This window comes from Chiloscyllium plagiosum, chromosome 5 (genome assembly GCF_004010195.1).
Source record: "Chiloscyllium plagiosum isolate BGI_BamShark_2017 chromosome 5, ASM401019v2, whole genome shotgun sequence".
Taxonomy (NCBI): domain Eukaryota; kingdom Metazoa; phylum Chordata; class Chondrichthyes; order Orectolobiformes; family Hemiscylliidae; genus Chiloscyllium; species Chiloscyllium plagiosum.
Window position 1 is genome coordinate 109,376,487 of NC_057714.1, and position 21,277 is coordinate 109,397,763.

Genomic DNA, 21,277 nt, shown 5'->3' on the forward strand with positions numbered 1-21,277 from the left:
GTCTTTATAAAATCAAACTGCAACACAGTTAAGTCTACTGTCACATTTGAGTGGTCACTATCAAATTTTGAGATTGTGCTAAATGTCTAAATGTAAGGAAGTAGGTGGATTTTAGGAATTACAAAGCTCTAATTGACCTGAAGAAATATGAAGACATCATACAGCTACACTGTGAATAAAAAAAGTAATGCAAGCCAGACTTTATTGATGAAGGGGAATAAATGTATTAGGAACATAATAAATCTGCCTCTGTTTTATGGTCAAGTACTCTGCATTGCTGTTTAATTGAAATGGTGTAGTATGCTTAACATTACATTGTGATTTCCCTGAATTTGGATGGAGTTATTTTTGGATATCCAGAGATTTGCAAAGGTCACTGAAGTATTCCATTCTGATTAAGATACATTAGGAATTAAAATTCTTGTCCCTTCAGAAGCTAAATAATCTGCTACCACTGCTGTGCGGTGTGAAATTAAATAATGCCCAAGCATTGAGAAATGTTGACAGATCCTTGATACTGAGTAGCCTCCTCAAACATTATTTTACAATGAATTGGTTTGAAACTGTATTGGAGTTTAGAAATCAGAATTGAATCTTATCTGAAGTTCATCATCATTGAACTAAATTACTGTCTCTCTTAGTGCTTGCTGTACTTTTCAAACAAGAACTTGAGAACCAGGAGGCTGAAGAAAATAGTACTGCCATTTTCAGCTGTGTCATAACAAAACCAGATGCCCCTGTGAAATGGAGAAAAGAATCTGTGGTACTTCATCCCAGTGAAAAGCATGAAATGAAGCAAAAAGGTTCCTGTGTTGAGTTACTTATTCACAGCCTAAGTGTTCAAGATGCTGGAAACTATACATGCGATACAGGGGATCAACAGACTATGGCGATTCTAAAAGTAAAGGGTAGGCTAATAATTGTTACTCTTCATGAACAGTTAAATTCCATTCTGTCATAAGATTTCATCCAATAATTTATCCATAATAGTTAGCCTTGTAATTTCTTCAGTTTTTGCCTTTTATGCCAAAATATCTCCACATCTTAAGAAATTAATGCCCAGGATACAATGGACAGAAAATGAATTTGTCTGCACCAAAAGTCTCAAAACACGAGAAAGCAGAAAAATTCAATTACTGTGGCAACCAAGTAGAATTATAGAATCGGTGAAGTGTTGCTTCTCCAATCACAGAATGTTCCAAATGGTAGACTATGGACAGTAGCCTGCCACTGAAGTGTTTATTATGTGAGTGTCAGCAGTGAACATGGGATTGATGGAAAGAGCAAACAGCTGGGAAACAAAAAGAGAAATATGACAATACGTGAGGGAACTGCCGGGGAGCCTTTTGCCGATAAACTGAGGTCCGGGAGGCAGTCTGTGAGAAGTTCCATATGCTTGTTCTGTTTGGGATGAGAAGAAGATTCCAGAGAGAGTCAGAGTCAGAAAGAAGCTCCAATGTGAGTGGGGGGAGGTGTTGGGTTGGTTTGGTGTTGAAGAAAGGGATATCAAGGGATCTTGAAGTGGAGGGCACAGCTACAAAGAGAGTGTGAAAGATGCTGCAAAGGGGTTTTCAGAGAAGAGAAACCTACAAGGGAGGTTGAGACAGAAGAGGAGGCTTCAGTGGGATTTGGGGGCAAAGGGGAGGCTAGAAGAGAATGAGGAAAGAGGCTGAAAAAGGGAGAGAAAGCGAGGTTGCAGGAAGAGGGGAAGTTGTAAATGGGCTGCAAAAGAGAAAAGTTTTAAACCAATCAACAAAGATTTGTTAACTAAACTGGGGGCCAGAAAAGCTTATGAGGTTATGAATTCCTTGCAGATAAATATGTAATTTTTATCTTAAGACTGCATTTTTCAGAAGCAACTATACGGAAGAAAATGTAGTTAATGCTAATGTAATGAACACTGTCAATTATTTAGTACATATTTTAGACTGACATTTGAGATGCAATAAAAAAGGTAGTAACTGCCCGGTTGAATCTTCAGCTTTGTGCATTGTGATGCAAATGCAGTAGTTGGGACACCACCAGTCAATCAAAGTTGGATTGACGGTAGTGGACTTTTTTTTTAAGATTACTTACAGTGTGGAAACAGGCCCTTCGGCTGAACAAATCCACACCGACCCTCCGAAGAGCAACACCCAGACCCATTCGTCTACATCTACCCCTTCATACTACACCTCTAATACGACAGACAACTTAGCATGGCCAATTCACCTAACCTGCACATCTTTGGACTGTGGGAGGAAACCGGAGCACCTGGAGGAAACTCACACAGACACGGGGAGAATGTGCAAACTCCACACAGTTGCCCGAGGTGGGAATTGAACCCTTGTCTCTGGTGCTGTGAGCTGTGAGGCAGCAGTGCTAACCACTATGCCACAGTGCCTCCAGTATTGAAGTGTTTGTCAATTATTGAAAAAAACACTTACATTGCTAAGTTTTATATCTGTTTTCTGATACCAGTTTAAATATTGTTGTGTCTGAAAACCTAGTATTTTCGTTGTGTGTTGTGGATTTACATTTTATGGAATGTTTGATAATGTTGAGGGTATTGATCAATTCTTCTAATTCAGCTCTTGTGTGAGTCCATATGTCAACATAAATAGAAAAGATATGATTTCTGCACCTAATAAATAAGTTTGTATGAATAAAAAGGCAGCTCCTGAAAAATCAAGAAGTGACTCTTGAGAAAATCTCTAAAAGAGTCCATGGAAAAGAGGAAATCTGCATGTTGAGCAGTGGAAACTGCAATTTATTTCATGGTTTATATTTAATATTTTATACATTAGTGTGACATTTATTTAAAATATGTGAGCATTTACGTTCACAAAATATATTTTAAACTGTATTGCTAATTATTTTGAGAAGTATGGAATGATGTAAAATTATGTATCTGCTTGTGATGCCATATTAGGGAATCAATTAAGAATGCATAGTTGGTGGTGCCTTGTTAGACATTTGTGACATTTGTGAAAATTGTAGCATTCGTTAGTTCAAGTTGACAGAAATTAAGACATAAGCAAGTAAAGATATGTACATTTCTTGGTTTTTGGCACATGGTACTTGGAAAGTTTTGGGAATTTCATAGGAGACGCATGTTGAGTCCAGTGGTTGCATTAGTTAAGTTCAACAGTGCGTCCTTGGACTTCATGAAGATTAAGGTTTGCAGAAGTTCTAGTCTTTGATTATTCTTGGTGGGGACAAAGGAGTGTATACTCTTGTTGGAGCTGTTGTTCTGAACTCTTCTAGTTTGGTCATCTTTGGGCTTGATGTAGTTAGATATTTAAAAATATATAATTGTCAATTCAAAATGTTATCAACCTATGGAGACAGTGCAAGCCAGTACTTGCCACAGTATTCCTAACCGCTGACCTGCTCTTGTAGCCACTGTGTTTATATGGTGAATCTAGATGAGCTTCTGATCAATGATAACCTCCAGGATGTTGATAATGGGGGATTCAGTGATGATAACATCATTGAATATCAAGAAGCATTGGTTAGATTGTCTGTTATTGATGATGGCCAAAGCAGGGCATTTATGTGATGTGTCACTTACCACTTGTCAGCTTAGGCCTGGATATTGACCAGGTCTTGTTGCATTTGATTATGGACTTATTCTATATCTGAGGCTTTGTGAATGGTGCTGAATATTGAGCAATCATCAGCGAATATCCCCACTTCTGACATTATGATGCAAGGAAGGTCATTAATGAAATAGTTGATATGATTGGGTATCGGACACGACCCTGAGGAACTTCTGTAGAGATATCCTGGAGCTGAGCTGACTGACCCCCAACAACCATGACTATCTTCCTTTGTGTTAGGTACGACTCTAACAAGTGCAGAGTTCGATCCCTGATTCCAGTTTTACTCATACGCCTTGATGCCACACTTGACTGAATGCAGCTTTGATGTCAAGGACTGTCACTCTCACCTCAATTCGGCTCATTTGTCCGTTTGAACCAAGGTTGTAATGAAGTCCGGAGCTGAGCAGCCCTGATGGTACCTGTCACTGAGCAGATTATTGCTGAGCAGGTCCTGCTTGATAACAGTATTGATGACACCTTGAGGGTAGACTGATGGGGCGGTAAATGGTCAAGTTGGATTTGTCCTGCTTTTTATGTGCAGGATATTCCTGGGCAATTTTCAGTTGTCGAGTAGATGCCAGTGTTGTACTGGAACAGCTTGGCTAGAGGAGCTGCAGGTTCTGGAGCACAAGTCTTCAGCACTATTGCTGGAATGTTGTCAGGGCCCATAGCCTTTGCAGTATTCAGTGTCTCCAACTATTTCTTGATATCATATGGAGTAGTACCTGTAATGTTGGAAACCACTGGAGGAGGCCAAGATAGATCATTCACTTGGCACTTCTACTGAAGATTGCTGTCAATGTTTCAGCCATATCTTTTGTGCTGATGTACTGGACTCTTTCATCATCGAGGATCGGGATATTTGTGGAGCCACCTCCTCCAGTGAGGTGTTAATTGTCCAATACTGTCCATGATTGGATGTGGCAGGACTGCAGTGCTTAGATCTGATCTGTTGGTCGTGGGATTGTTTAGTTCTATCTGTCACTTGCTGTTTATGCTGTTTGGCACACATGTAGTCCTGTTTGGTGGCTTCACCAAGTTGACACCTTATGCTTGGTGCTTGGTGCTGCTTCTGGCAACCCCTTCTCCACTCTCCATTAAACCAGGGTTCATCCCTGGCTTGATGGTAATGATTGATATTGATGAAAATGTGAGTATTGCTGATTCACCTGATATTGAATTTGTTTGCCTTGAACTTCATTCTTCATATCTCAGCCCATTTGAAAAGATTATTTAGATGTACTAACCTCCTCTGCCTCTTTCGTAATGGCTCCGTAGACTAGACAGTCTAGTGTCTGATATGGTTTGATATTCCACCTTCGATATCATTAATAATTAGCAAATGTCCAGGATATAACTTGTGGATTGACAAAACATTGGTTTCCAGTTTGAGGCTTCACCATTCATTGTGACTCTGTTGCCTTTTGATATGAAATGTTTTTATCCATTGTTGGTGCTTCCTCAGATTATCTAATGATCTAGCAACATTTGTGAAGAGAAATCAAAGTTTATATTTCAGGTCCGGTGACCCTTCCTCACTTCCAACTGGAAGAACTGCAGTCCTGAGTTGCTGGATCCGAAATGCTAACTTTGATTTCTCTTCTCAGATGCTGCCAAACCTGCTGAGCTTTTACAGCAACTTTTGTCTTTGTTTCTGATTTACAGCATCTACAATTCTTTCAGTTTTTACCTAATAATTTAATTTTAACTGTAGCATGTGTGCCACACAGCTGAACGCCTTTGAAATATCTAGAATAGCTGAATATGTGGCGACTTGCTTGTCTAGGTTATAGGTCAAATTGGGATAGTCAGGACAAGTTGTGATCCTGTTGATCAACTTTAAGAAATGCATACTGTCAGTCAATAAGGATGTCATGCCCTTCATGATGCCTTAACAGCTAACTAACAATGATGTGTTCTAATAATTTACAACAAACACTAGTAAGCAAAATAGGTTGGTAATTTGCTGGATTGGTAAGGGATCCATTCTTGGAAATTCAAGAGTAGAGTAATTTGATCTAATAGTTTGAGGGACAACAGGTTTTCTAAGAACAAGTCTATTTTGAAGAGTGTCACTAGAACTCTGATATCGATTGACATCCTTGAACAAATTTTTTTAAGTAAGTTAATTTGAAATTTGATGGTGTCCAGAAGTCAAAATTGAATCCTAGTTAAAGTTCATCACTATGAACTAAATTATTGTTTCTTTTAGTCCTTCCTGTGTATTTCAAACAAGAGCTTCGGAGCCTGGAAGCTGAAGAAGATAGTACTGCCATTCTGAACTGTGAGATTACAAAACCTGATGCCCCAGTGGAATGGAGGAAAGAATCTGTGGTACTTCAATCCAGTAAGAAGCATGAAATGAAGCAAAAAGGTTCCTATGTTGAATTACTTATTCATAACCTAAAACCTGAAGATGCTGGAAAATATACATGCGACACAGGAGATCAACAGTCGGTCGCAATCTTAAAAGTAAAGGGTAGGCCAATAATCATTACCCATAATGAATGGTTAACTGTAAATCTTCTGATAAAATTTCATCCACTATCTTGTCCATGCTGGTTGGTGATATGGATCTCTTGTTCAAATGTTAGCTTTTTATGTCAGACTATCTCTGTCCAAGAAAGTCAGCACATTTTGGTATCTGCTACATAATTTCTAGTTCATGATCGGTATTTTATGCATGCAGTGACATCTGTTTGAAAGATGTTAGTATTTAAATTTGCAAAATATATTCTGAACTGTATTGAAACTTACTCTGAGAAAGCTGGAATTACAGTAAATGGTGTAACTGCTTGTGATACCATAAAGACTAAATTAAGAATTGGTAGGAGATTGGTTGTGTTGTTAGATGTCGTTAATATATATCATTTTGTGACATTAGTGTAAATTGTAACATTCTTCAATTCAAGTTGATCAAAATTAAGACAGTGTGAAGTAAGTATTTTAACATTCAAGAGTAATTTGATTTCTAGCAGTTAACAACAAATCTTGGAAAATGGCAATTTTGGAAATTGGCAAATTAAAAAATGGCAAATATGGAATGAAGTGGTAAAATGGTAGAGGTGGGTATGCTTACAACTTTTAAAAGACATTTGGACAGGTACATGGATAGGAGAGATTTAGAGAGATATGGGCCAAATGCAGATAAACGAGACTAGTTCAGTTTAGGAAATCTGGTCGGCATGGATGAGTGGGGCCAAACGGCCTGTTTCTGTGCTGTATACTTGTATGACTTTTATGACTCAAAACCCATCTGTTAAGGAATGGCAGTGGAACTCTGATAGTTAATGGCTTCCCCAAGCATTATTTTTGAAAAGTAATTTAAAATCTTGTAAAATGGTGTCCAAAAGTAAATTTTGAATCCTAGCTGATGTCCATCACCATGAATTAAATTACTGTCTTTTCTAGCACTTCCTGTACTTTTTAAAGAAAGACTTAAGAATCAGGAAACTGAAGAGGATAGTACTGCTACTCTGAACTGTGAGATTACAAAACCGAATGCCCCAGTGGAATGGAGAAAAGGATCTGTGCTACTTCATCCCTGTGAGAAGTATGAAATGAAGCAAAATGATTCCTGTGTTGAGTTACTTATTCATAACCTAAAAGCTGAAGATGCTGGACAATACATATGCGATACAGGAGATCAACAGACTATGGCGATTCTAAAAGTAAAGGGTACGCCAGAAGCTATGACACTTAATGAATAATTTATTCTCTATTTTTTCTTAATATTTCTTATACTGCTTTATCCATAATTATTGGCATCATGGATTATTTTTATAGAAAAGATTATGTATTATTTTTGTGTTCTGTAGGGATCAGTTCTGGGACTTCTGCTCTTTGTGATTTTGATAAATGATTTGGATGAGGAAGTGAAAGGGTGGGTTGGTAAGTTTGCTGGTGACAAAAAAGTTTGGTGGAGTTGTGGATAGTGTGGAGCACTGTTGTAGGTTGCAACATGACATTGACAGGATGCAGAACTGGGCTGATAAGTGGCAGATGGAATTCAACATGAAAAAGTAAGAAATCATTCCCATTGGAAGGTCAAAATAGAATGCAGAATACAGTGTTAAAGGCGGGATTCTGATCAATGTGGAGAAACAGAGGGACCTTGGGATCTATGTCCATAGATCTCTCAAAGTTGCCACCTGGGTTGGATAAGGTTGTTAAGAAGGCATATATGGTGTGTTGGCTTTCATTAGAAGTGGATTGAGTTTAAGAGCCGCGAGGTTATGCTGCAGCTCTGTTGAGCCCTGGATAGACCACGCTTGGAATATTGTGTTCAGTTCTGGTTGCCTCGGTCACCATGGGTGGCACGGTGGCACAGTGGTTAGCACTGCTGCCTCACAGTGCCAGAGACCCGGGTTCAATTCCCACCTCAGGCAGCTGACTGTGTGGAGTTTGTACATTCTCCCTGTGTCTGCGTGGGTTTCTTCCGGGTGCTCCGGTTTCCTCCCACAGTCCAAAATGTGCAGGTTAGGTGAATTGGCTATGCTAAATTGCCTGTAGTTTTAGATGTAGGGGAATGGGTCTGGGTGGGTGTGCTCCGATGGGTCGGTGTGGACTTGTTGGGCCGAAGGGCCTGTTTCCACACTGTAAGTAATCTAATTATAGGAAGGATGTGGGAGCCTTAGAGAAGGTGCAGAGGAGATTTACCAGAATGATGCCTGGACTGTAGGGCATGTCTTATGAAGAAAGGTTGAAGGAGCTCAGGCTTTTCTCATTGGACCGAAGAAGGATAAGCGATGACTTGATAGAAGCATAGAGTCATAGAGATGTACAGCATGGAAACAGACCCTTCGGTCCAACCTGTCCATGCTGACTAGATATCCCAACCCAATATAGTCCCACCTGCCAGCACCTGGCCCATATCCCTCCAAACCCTTCCTATTCATATACCCATCCAAATGCCTCTTAAATGTACCAGCCTTCACCACGTCCTCTGGCAGCTCATTCCATACACGTACCACCCTCTGCCTGAAAAAGTTGCCCCTTAGGTCTCTTTTATATCTTTCCCCTCTCACCCTAAACCTATGCCCTCTAGTTCTGGACTCCGCAATCCCAGGGAAAAGACTTTGTCTATTTATCCTGTCCATGCCCCTCATAATTTTGTAAACCTCTATAAGGTCACCCCTCAGCCTTTGACGCTGCAGGGCAAACAGCCCCACCCTGTTCAGCCTCTCCCTATAGCTCAAATCCTCCAACCCTGGCAACATCCTTGTAAATCTTTTCTGAACCCTTTCAAGTTTCACAACATTTTTTCGATAGGAAGGAAACCAGAATTGCATGCAATATTCCAACAGTGGCCTAACTAATGTCCTGGACATCCGCAACATGACCTCCCAACTCCAGTACTCAATACTCTGACCAATAAAAGAAAGCATACAAAACACCTTCTTCACTATCCTATCTACCTGTGACTCCACTTTCAAGGAGCTATGAACCTGCATTCCAAGGTCTCTTTGTTCGGCAACACTCCCTAGAACCTTACCATTAAATGTATAAGTCCTGCTAAGATTTGCTTTCCCAAAATGCAGCACTTCGCATTTATCTGAATGAAACTCTTCTCAGCCCATTGGCCCATCTGGTCCAGATCCTGTTGTAATCTGAGGTAACCCTCTTCGCTGTCCACTACACCTCCAATTTTGGTGTCCTCTGCAAACTTACAAGTGTACCTCTTATGCTCACATCCAAATCATTTATGTAAATGACAAAAAGTAGAGGACCCAGCACCGATCCTTGTGGCACTCCACTGGTCACAGGCCTCCAGTCTGAAAAACAATCCTGCACCACCTCCCTCTTTCTTCTACCTTTGAGCCAGTTCTGTATCCAAATGGCTAGTTCTCCCTGTATTCCATGAGACTTAACCTTGCTAATCAATCTCCCATGGGGAACCTTGTCGGACGCCTTTCTGAAGTCCATGTAGATCACGTCAACTGCTCTGCCCTCATTGATTTTCTTTGTTACTTCTTCAAAAAACTCAATCAAGTTTGTGAGACATGATTTCCCACGCACAAAAGATGTTGAGAGGCATAAATAGAGTGGATAGCCAGAGACTTTTTCCCATGCATCACAATGGGGCATAATTTTAAGATAATTGGAGGTAGGTTCTTTATACAGAGAGTAGTGGGTGTGTGGAATGCACTGCTAGCAGTTGTAGTAGAGTCAGATACATAACGGACATTAAAGCGACTCTTGGATGGATACATGAAAGATTGTACAATGAAGGGTATGTATAATATTTTTATCTAAGATTCGGATAAACTGCCGGCACAACATCAAGGGCCAAAAATCCTCTACTGTGCTGTACTCTTCCTTTGTTCTATGTTCTAATCAAGTAGTTCTAAGGTCAACATGAGAATAAGGTTTGATGATTGAGGAATGGAAACGAACCCTGAAACTGAAATCCTACTGTAAACATTGTTTTAGTGAGCTTGATTGAAGTGGTATTGATACTCATAAATTAAGTTTGAATTTAATTGAAGTAATCTAGTTCATTGTGAATTAAATTGCTGTCTCTCTTAGCCCTTCCTGTGCTTTTCAAACAAGAACTTCAGAATAAGGAAGCTGAAGAGGGCAGTATGGCCATTCTACATTGTGAGATTTCAAAACCGGATGCTCCAGTAGAATGGAGGAAAGGATCTGTGGTACTACAACCCAGTGAGAAGCATGAAATGAAGCAAATGGGTTCATCTGTTGAATTGTTTATTCACAACTTAAAAGTTGAAGATGCTGGAAAATATACATGTGATTCAGGGGATCAAAAGACAACTGCATCTTTAAATGTGAAGGGTAGGTCAATAATTGTTACTCAGATTAAACTTTTCTCACCTCTTCAGCTCATTGAGCTAGACATTACATCAATCATCTTTAGTGTTTGTAAGGGTTGAGCTACACACATTGCTTTCAGTATTCTGAATTTTACTGTACTTCTTGGCAATAATTTAGGAACTTGTGTGGAAAATGCAGTTAATTTTCCTCTTAAAAGAGGCAAAGAATCTGTGGAGTGTCTGCTTTATTCATTCTAAGCCTTTCTTGAGAGGAGCAGGTCGGACTTGAACTTGGGTCTTCTGTTCTGGGCAATGACATCACCACTACACCACAAGAGCTCTTAATTTTGTGTTTTAACTTTGTTTCAACATTAGCCAAAGATGCTAGTTGCAACCCCCCCCCCCCCCCCCCCCACCTTTGTAGCTGCTTGCTTTTACACTGAGCTGTATGGCAAGAAGAAAATTAACAGATAATTTTACTGCTTTTAGCACAAAATGGTTTGCATTATATTGATAGAAGACAAGGTGACAACCACATGTAAATAAAGACCTTTTTTTAACATTGTAAGGTGTGCAACTATTCAAGGAAGAGCCTGTGCAGTTTTGAAGTATAGATTTTTTTTTGGTTAAGCTCTCTAGCTCATCTTTGGAAGGGAAAAGTCTGTGAAGGACAAGCCTTTAACATAGTGCAATATATTTATATATAGCTAACATCCAAACAGAGATTGTAGATGGATCACTACACTTTAATACAAGACTACTGAGGAGAATATAGAACTGAAGTATGGGAAAAAGTGAACACTGCAGAAGCTGGGAATCAGATTCAAAAAGGTGCTGAAAAAATACTGCCAGTGAGGCAGCATCCAAGGAGCAGGAGAGTATGTTTCGAGCATAAGCTCTTCATCAGGAATGGGGACGTGGGGGGAGGTAGCTAGGAATATGATAGGTAGATGAAGGTAGGGGGTGATGGTGATAGGTCAGAGTGGAGTGTGGAGTAGATAGGTGGGAAGGAAGATGGACAGGAGGGCCAGTGATGCCCTCATCCCATGACTGAACAAAAAAAAACTAGGTGAACCTGCAGTTACTGCCACAAATGTTATCTTCATTTTCAGAATGCCCAGCCATCCTCAGTCTGCTTTGGCAACTAATTGGCCAGCTGTTGGAAAATAATGGTGCAAACAGGAATCAGGCTTCAAGCATCAACACCACTAGTCTATGCACCCCTCAATCACACATTAGTTCTTCTTGTGAATTACCAGCCCTAGATTTTTTTGTATGCAAGTGATCCTTTAGTGGTCATGTTACTGGAATAATAATTCAAATATATTGACTGATAATGCGCACTCCCTGGCTTAACATTCCAACATGTGAGTTTGTGGCATAATTTTTATTATTAGTACAGAGTATTTGGAAATATAAGGCTGGTATTAACTAAAATGTGTTCGGTTCACTTTGCAAACCCTCAGATAACGAAGCAGTCTGGGGCCACATGTAAAAAGACCTGGATAGTATTCATATTTTAACTGTAATATGGCAAGTAATATACATGCCATACAATTGGCAGAAAATGAATATTTCTGTCAAGAAAACATCAGCTTCCTATGGTGTTCACGTTCAGAATCATTGCTGAATTCCCCCATCATCAACATTGTGTAGTTATTGAACGGAAACTTAATTGACACAGTCATCTAGATATTGCAGGCTTTTTGCTTTCAGTGACACAACTCTTGACTCTTCAGTGTCTTTCTGTCGTGCACAGGGAACATGTTTGATTTGATTTGATTGATTTATTGTCACGTGTACCTAAGTACAGTGAAAAGCTTTGTTAATAAGCAGTAAGGGCAGATCATCATAATCAAGAACATCCAGAAAAAACTAGACATAGGCACACAGGGTGTGTGCAAAGGAAGACCAGCATTAGCAAGATCAGCATTATTTGAAGTTAGAGAGTCCATTCATTAGTCTAATAATGGCAGGGAAGCAGCTGTTCTTGAACCTGCTGGTGCATGTTTCCAAGCTTCTGTATCTTCTGCCTGACCGAAGAGGTTGTAGGAGAGCATTGCCGGTGCAATGGGTCTTTGATGCTGTTGGCAGCCTTTCCGCGGCAACGGGCAGTGTACATGGAGTCTATGGATGGAAGGTTGGCTTCTCTGATGGTCTGGGCTGTGCACACAACCTTTTGTAGTTTCTTCTGCTCCTGGGCAGAGCAGTTGTCATACCAGGCCATTATGCACCTGGACAGTATGCTTTCAGTAGTGCATCTGTAAATGTTGGTGAGGGTCCTTATGGACATGCCTAATTTTCTGAGCTACCCGAGGAGAAAGAGGCACCGTTGTGTCTTCTTGACTGTCACATTTATGTGGGAGGTCCAGGACAGGTTGTTGGTTATCGTTCCTAGGAATTTGATTCTCCACCCTTTCAGCTTCAGCTTGTTGAAGTAGCTGGGGTCATGTTGTCTTCCCTCCTTTCTGACATTAAAAATATGATACAATACTCACTACTACTTGGACGCATGCAGCTTTAACAACATCAAACCATCAACAACATCCAGGATAAAGGAGTTTCCTTAATCGGAGTCCCATTCATCACCTTAAAACTTCATTGTCATACATGGATTGTGCACTGTGGGTGTACTGCGTATTGTCCATGAAATATACTACAGAAAATTTAACTATTCCTCTGCAATAAGCCAACCCAAACTTGCACTCTCTACCACTAAGGGCAGTAAGTACATGGGAATTCCATCACCTTACGTTCCCCTCCAAGTCACACAGCATTCTGAATTGTAAATATATTGCCACATCTTGAGAATTGCTGAAAAGGGCCACATCCTGTCAAAAGCTTTTTGACTTCCACTCATCAGGATAGTTGGCAAGAAAACTGATTCAAGGAAAACCAATATTTTTATTACAGGGCAGGAAAGTACTGATTCTTGTTTAGAATAGGTGTGGCCGTCAGGAATGCACGTATAAATGCAAAGAATCTGTGGAGTGTCTGCTTTATTCATTCTAATTGACAGCTAACTGCCAGGTAAAAATAATGACTGCAGATGCTGGAAACCAGATTCTGGATTAGTGGTGCTGGAAGAGCACAGCGATTTCGAAGCTCCTTGGATGCTGCCTGAACTGCTGTGCTCTTCCAGCACCACTAATCCAGAAGCTAACTGCCAGGATTTCATTGATCTTTAATCCAGACAGGCTGACTCTGTTTAGTCAAGGCATTGCCATTATTTTATCTTGACTAGATTGAAATCCTAGAGTCGCTGTCAAATAGCATCTTGGAGTAGCATCAAGAGGACATAAATAGCATCAAGGCGACATAAATTTAAGGTGAAGGGTGGAAGGTATAGGGGGGATGTCAGGGGTAGGTTCTTTACCCAGAGAGTGGTGGGGGCATGGAATGCGCTGCCAGTGGGAGTGGCAGAGTCAGAATCATTGGTGACCTTTAAGCGGCAATTGGATAGGTACATGGATAGGTGCTTAAGCTAGGACAAATGTCCGGCACAACATCGTGGGCTGAAGGGCCTGTTCTGTGCTGTATTGTTCTATGTTCTATGGAGTAATTTAATAACACAGACTGCTTTTTCTAAAGGGGAACTTTATCATCACATTCTCAAGAGCAAGTTGAGGTGGGCAGTAATGCCATTCTTGTCAGTGATATCCACTTCCTTTGAATGAATAATAAAGAATTTATCAGGCTTTTTGAAAACCTGCATTTCCTTAAGGGAATAAACTCACCATCCTTGTCCTGTGCTGACTATATAGATTGAAAGTTGCAGATTTTTAATCTTCTAGTATTGAAGTTAAATAAAATCCACTCAGCTTTATCAAGCCTTCAAGAAGGCACACCACAAGTTTTTTTGGGGGTTTTGAATTTGGAATAGGTAATAAATGGCAACCTTACTAGTATTGCTCATATCCTGCATTTCGTTTTTTAAAAGACAATATCAGTTCAAATCACCCAGTCCTCTGAGTGTCAGAGACCAAATTTGAGATCCAAGATGAATGTGGTGATGCTACGCTAGTCTGACTGACTTCCATGGGAATTGCCTGGGATATTTGAACATCTGATGGGCCCATGCTCCTCAGGACCATAGTCAAAAGTCTTCGACTCTGACATGTTGGATAGATTAAAATCAAATTGAGTTCTTGAGTAACTGTAGTACTGACTGCCTAAATACTCATACACTGGTATCCATCTCACCCACTTCATTCATTCCTTCATTCTTTCTTCCTTCCATCCATCCATCCTTCCATCCACCCATCCGCTAACATTTATAATGAACACTAAAATGTATATGTTTTGAACATTGATTGGACTATGTCATTATGAATTGAATGACCTTCATTTTTAGTTCTACCTGTGCTTTTCAAAGAAGAGCTTAAGAGTGTGAATGCTGAAGAGGGTAGTACAGCTTCTCTTCATTGTCTGGTCAGTAAACCCGATGCTCCAGTGAAGTGGAGGAAGGAATCTCTACTACTTCACCCAAATGAAAAATATGAAATGAACCAAAAGGGTCCATATGTTGAGCTGCTAATTCACAGCCTAAAAGAAGAAGATACTGGAGAATATACATGTGATACAGGGGTTCAGCAGACCACAGCCTGCTTAAAAGTGAAGGGTAGGACGTGAATCATTGCATATACTTAAAGAATAATGTGTTCTGTTATGGAATAATTTCATGGAGCTTACTATTTCAATTCTTTCTGTAAAAAGTTTAATTGATAACTCCTGATGTTGTAGATGTCTCCTCGGAGCTGTAGCTTCTTCCTTGTTCTCCTGTAGTATACCTGTACATATTAACATACTATTTAGGTAGCTATATATAGCGTCAGAGTCATGGAGTCCGACAGCACAAGACAGGGTCTTCAGCCCAAACTGGTCCATGCCGACCAAAATACCAATTTATGGTAACCCCATTTCCCTGCATTTGGCCCATATCCTTCTAAACTTTTCCTACCTGTGTATTTGTCCAAATGCCTTTTAAATGTTATAAATGTACCTGCCTTCTGCTGGCAGCTGATTCCATATGCTTAAGACCCTCTGTGTAAAAATGTTGTCTTTCAGCTTCCCTTTTATTTTTGCCCCTCTAACCCTAAATTGATGCCCTCTTGTTCTCAATTCCCCAACCTAGGAAAAAGATTGAGTGCATTCACCCTATCTATGACTCTCATGATCTCATACACTTCTATAAGGTCACCTCTCGGTCTCCTATGTTCTAAAAAAAAAGTTCTAGCTTGTCCAACCTTTCCCTATAACTTAGACCATGGAGCCCTGGCAAAATCCTTGTAAATTTCTTCTGCACTCTTCCCAGCTTCATAACATCCTTCCGATAGCAAGGTGACCAACATTGAGCACAATACTCCAAGTGCAGCCTCATTAATTTCCTGTATAACTGGAACATAACTTCCCAACTTGTACACTCAATGGCCTGACTGATGAAGGCCAGTGTGCCTTCTTCACTGCCCTGTCTACCTGTGACACCACTTTCAGAGAACTGTGCACCTGAGCTCCAAGATCCCTCTGTTCCAGTACACACCTTAAGGCCCTACCATTCACCATGAAACTCCTACCTTTACTTAAAATTCCAAAACGCAATACCTCACACTTATCTATGAGAAACTCCATTCAGCATTTCTTGGCCCACTTTCCTAGCTGATCAAGGTCCTGCTGCTGCAGCAATTTGTGATGACCTTCCTCACTGTCCACGATACCATCTACTTTAGTGTCACCTGCAAACTTTCTAATCATGCTTTATGCATTTTCATCCAAATCATTGATATCTATATCAAACAGCAAAGGGCCCAGCACCGATCCCTGAGGCACACCACTAGACACAAGCCTCCAGTCCGACAAGCATCCTTCCACTAATTATCCTCTGCTTCTTACCATCAAGCCAATTATGTATCCAATTTGCCAGCTCCCCTGTTGGTTTCCATGCAATCTAACCCGCCTGAGCAGCTTACCATTTGGAACCTTATATGGATTTCAGTAAGGCCTTTGATAGACTATGTCTACCCTCATCAACCTTTCTGGTCACTTTATCAAAGAGCTCCAACAAATGAGAGGCATGATCTCCCACGTAAAAAAACATGCTGACTACTCCTAATCAAACCCTGTCTTTCTAAATGTATGTCTATCTTGTCTCTGTCTTCTCAAATAGCTTAGCTACCGCAGATGTTAGGCTTACTGGTCTATAGTTCCCAGGTTTTACTTTTCAGCCGTTTTGAATAAGGGCACAACATTCACTACCCTCCAGTCTTCTGGGACCTCACCCATGGCTAACGACACTGCAAAAATATCAGCCAGGGCCCCAGCAATTTCTTATATGGCATCTTGCAATGTTCTTCAATACATTGAGTCTGGACAAGGATATTTATCCTCCTTCATACATTCTAATACACCCAACACCACCTCTACGTTGATATGGACTGTCCCCAAGATATGAAATGTCCTTATTAACTTTCCCAAGTCGTCATGTCTTTCTCCACAGTAAACACAGGAGAGATGTTCATGAAGGACCTTGCCCATCTCCTGCAATTCTACATGTACATGTCCACTATGGTCCTTGAGGGGTCCTATTCTTTCTTGTTATTCTTTTCCTTGAAATACTTAAAGAACCCCTTTGGGTTCATCTTAATCTGCTCAGCCAAAGCTATCTAGTGCACTCTTTTCACCCTGCAGATTTCCTTCTTCAGTAAACTCCTGTATCCCTTTTATATATTCACAGATTCCCTTGATCCCTGCTGCCTCCTTTTTTCTGGTCAAAGCCTCAATATCTCTTGTCATCCAGAGTTCTCTATTTCTGCCAACTTTGTCCTTTACCCTCACAGGGACATCTAGATGTTGAATTCTACCTCACTTTTAAAAGCCTCCCATTTGCCGGAGGTACTTTTGCCTGCAAACAAACTACTCCAATCAACCCCTGCAAGCTCCTGTCTAATTCCATCAAAATTCACCTTGCCCCAATTTAGAACTTGAACCTGTGAACCAGTTTTATTCCTCTCCAAACTATTTTAAAATTAGTAGAACTATGGTCACTTGTCCCAAAATGCTCCCCCACTCTCACCTCAGTTTCCCGTCCTGCCCTATTTCCCAAGAATAGGTTGAGTTTTGCCCCTTCCTAAGTAGCACCCTTTATATACTGTTTGAGGAAACTTTCCTGAACGGATTTAACAGATTCCATCCCGTCTAAGCTGTTAACGCTATGACAGTCCCAGTTTATGTTAGGAAAACTAAAATCCCCTACTATGACAACCCTATTGCTCTTTCAAGTCTCCCCAGTCTCCCTTTGACTATTTGACAAACAGTTCATATTTTGCAGTTAAATTTCACATCTCCTGCAGGCTTACTCTCCTTTGCTGCCTCTGTGCTGATACATTAAGAGGCAACAGTTGAATGAAATAAGACTAAAAAATAATGGAAAGTGACTCAGTGGTTAGCACTGCTGCCTTACAGCACCAGGGACCTGGGTTCAATTCCAGCCTCGGATGACTGCCTGTGGGGAGTTTGCCCCTGTGTCTGTGCGGGTTTCCTCCGGGTGCTCCGAATTCTTTCCATAAGCACAAAGATGTGCAGGTCAGATGAATTGGCAATGCTAAATTGTCCACAGTGTTCAGGGATGTGCAAGTTAGGTGCGTTAGTCAGGGGTTAAATCTAGGGGAATGGGTCTGGGTGGGTTACTCTTCGGATGGTTGGTATGGACTTGTTGGGTTGAAAAAGCCTGTTTCCACATTGTAGGGATTCTATGATCTATAGTGGCGTTACCTGGGACATTCCTGTCATAAAAGATAGTTTAGTTACCTGATAATAGATAAATAATATTCAAACTTGTCTTAGTGTGTCTTACCCATCGGTGTTCAAGGTTTGCGTAAAGATTTGGAGCTTGGGTGTCAGTTGTGGGTATGCTCGCTGAGCTGGGAAATTGATTCGCAGATGTTATGTCCCCCTTAGGTGACATCTTCAGTGCTTTGGAGCCTCCTGCGAAGTGCTGCTGCACTGTGACTTCTGGAATTTATTTTGTTCCGTTCCTGCTGTTTCCACTTGCTGGTTCCGGTAGTTTGTTGTAGTGGCTGGTATGTTGGGTCCAGGTCTATGTTTAAAAGACCCTATACCCATCATGTGCAAGACTAACATAATTTACAAGATTCCATACAAGGACTGCACACGAAAAACACTATATACACGACAAATAGACAGCTGGCATCCGCATCCATGAACACCAACTAGCCACTAAATGCCATGACCAGCTGTCTCAAGTAACCAGATACACAGATGACAAGGACCACAAATTTGACTGGACAACACAACTACCATAGGACAAGTTAAACAATGGCAGCCAGATAATTTCTAGAAGAAGGCACTCATCCACAGACTCCATCAACAAAATATGTAGACCTAAACCCAATATACTGGCCACTGCAGCAAGCTACCAGAATCGACAGCCGGAAGCAGCAGGAACAGAGCCAAGTAAATTCCAGAAGACAGTACAGCAGCGCTTCACAGGAGGCTTCAAAGCACTGAAGATGTCATCTTAACAGGGGACAAAATGTCTGCAAAACAACCCAGCTTGGCGAATATTCCCACAACCATGACAATATTCAAACTACTAGAATGCATTATTTTCTGTGTACTCAAATGGGCTTATGTTTGAATATCTGGTGTTATAACTGAAGTCATAGAATGCATGGTTACTCTGTAGTCGCGCCATTGCATGGGGTACAAACACTTTACTCATTATTGATATGGTTGATCGTACACTTTATGTTAGCTTTAGAATAAAAACAGGCTTGTTTAAGAAACATAATTGATTAATTGTGAAAATTGGCAAAGATGTAAAGCTTATTAACACACAATTGGAAACATAGAAGTATATTTACTCTCCTAAATTAACAATCCCCCCGCACAGACACACTAATTCAGGGGAAGAAATACGTTTTCTACAGAGCTTAATTTTGAAGAAACAATTTGGTCGATAATTGTTGATTCTTGAACGAAATAAAGGTGTGGTACATAACATTCAAGATGATTTTCAGTTGGTGTCCTAGCATACACAACTGGACATGACTAAACACAGGCAGTTGATGCAGGGATCTTTGCTAATGCAGTTCATTCAGAGGTTTTTCAGGACAACTTGTAGATCAGTTTTTGAAGTCTTAGATTGATCTCAAAAATATTACCTCAAAGGCAGAGAATGAACTGTGCAGCTTCTTACTTTCATTAAGGTCAATACCTCAACTGAAGTCTTAACAAGATCCATGCAAAAGTTAAGTAAAGCCAGGCAGGTGATTTCCAGTAAATAAGCCTAAACAATTACCATATTACTTTTAATTACCAATTATCTTTAAACAAATACCCTTTTTAAACAAAAGTGTCTAAGTATAACTTCAGCACTCCACTTTATACAATCCTTTAAATAAGAGTGCTCAAAAAAATATTAGTAATTAAGCATCTTCATAAGACAAGCGGCTCATTTAAGACCGAGAGTGGACTTCACTGAACTACAACAGTATGAATAACTTTATGAAAGCAAATTACTGCAGATGCTGGAAATCTGAAACAAACAGTTCAAGTTTTCTATGACCCTTCTTTAGAACTCATGACTAACTTTATGTTTTCTTTGAATTTTAATGTGCTTGGAAAGAACTTGACTTGCTATATAATAATTTACATTTCTAGACAAAATTAATTATTGTCTCCTTAGTTGCTCCTATACTTTTCAAACAAGAGCTTCAGAATGAAGAAGCTGAAGAGGGAAGTACTGCCATACTACACTGTGAGGTTACTAAACCTAATGCCTCAGTGAAATGGAGGAAAGGATCCACGATAATTCATCAAAGTGAGAAGTATGAATTAAGACAAACAGGTTCTTGCCTTGAGTTACTTATTCATAACCTAAAGCTAGAAGATTCTGGTGAATATACTTGTGATTCTGGCGATCAACTGACCACAGCCTCCTTAAAAGTGAATGGTAGGACAATAGTCATTCATTACTTTCATATAATGTTTGTTTATTTCACTCTTCCTTATGAAGAGATCAGTTTTTTTGCTTAGTTATAATTCATCATCTGCATTTCTCTTTTGAGTTGTAGTTTAATCTTTGTTACATAATAGCTGCTACCAAGTTTTGTGGGGATACATACTATAAATCTAGTCAGTATTCTGGATTTCTGTTATAAGAGTTTGTGACATTAGTATGAGATATTAATAAAACATTCAAAAATAACTTGAAAAATATTTTTAAATGTTGCAGAAAATAGCTAAATAGAAATGAGAAGTCCATGACTGAAATTCACCACATTAGGAATAAATTAAAAGTGATTAAATCTGTTTTTACAAAATACTGTCATCCTACAAATTACTCATTTTAAATACAATATTGGATCAGAGTTTGCTGAATTAAAACCAGCAGTCAAATGGTGCAAACATTACTAATGTGCAAATCTACTAGCAATCTTTTGGCAAGAAAGCTACCCTGAAAAAAATGCAATTGTTGCAAAAGCTGAGCAGGTCTAACAACATCTGTGGAGAGAAATCAGAGTTGACATTTCAAGTTGAATGATCCTTCTTCAGAACTGATGATAACTAGAAAATGTTGGTTCATATGAAGAAGATTGGATGGGGGAAGGTGGTAAAGAGTAAATGATAGGTGGGGATAGATCTCAAACAGAGAGAAGAACAGTTGGATAGACAAAGGAGTGGATAACGTTCTGGCTAGGAAGCTGAATAGCTATTAATGGGGACTGTTAGTAGCTGACAGTGGGTTGTGTGTGATGGCAGACTATGCGATAATAAGGCCTGGTGTGTAGGGATTGGGGTAAGGACATGGAGAGCTCAAATCCTGAAGTTGCTGAAGTCAGTATTAAGTCCAGAAGGCTGCAGGGTCTCTGAAATAACTGAGGAGAAAGTGAGGTCTGCAGA

The 21,277-nt window shown here is 40.1% G+C and overlaps 1 protein-coding gene across 1 annotated transcript in view; it reads left to right on the forward strand.

Moving 5' to 3' along the window:
* Nucleotides 1-21,277, forward strand: part of LOC122550328 (obscurin-like) — a 784,231-nt gene that overhangs the window by 355,494 nt on the left and 407,460 nt on the right. Inside the window, exons 37-42 of the mRNA XM_043691054.1 lie at nucleotides 642-908; nucleotides 5,797-6,063; nucleotides 6,996-7,262; nucleotides 10,113-10,379; nucleotides 14,712-14,978; nucleotides 20,061-20,327. Of these exons, the coding sequence (XP_043546989.1) occupies nucleotides 642-908; nucleotides 5,797-6,063; nucleotides 6,996-7,262; nucleotides 10,113-10,379; nucleotides 14,712-14,978; nucleotides 20,061-20,327 (1,602 nt within the window). The remainder of the gene's footprint in view (nucleotides 1-641; nucleotides 909-5,796; nucleotides 6,064-6,995; nucleotides 7,263-10,112; nucleotides 10,380-14,711; nucleotides 14,979-20,060; nucleotides 20,328-21,277) is intronic.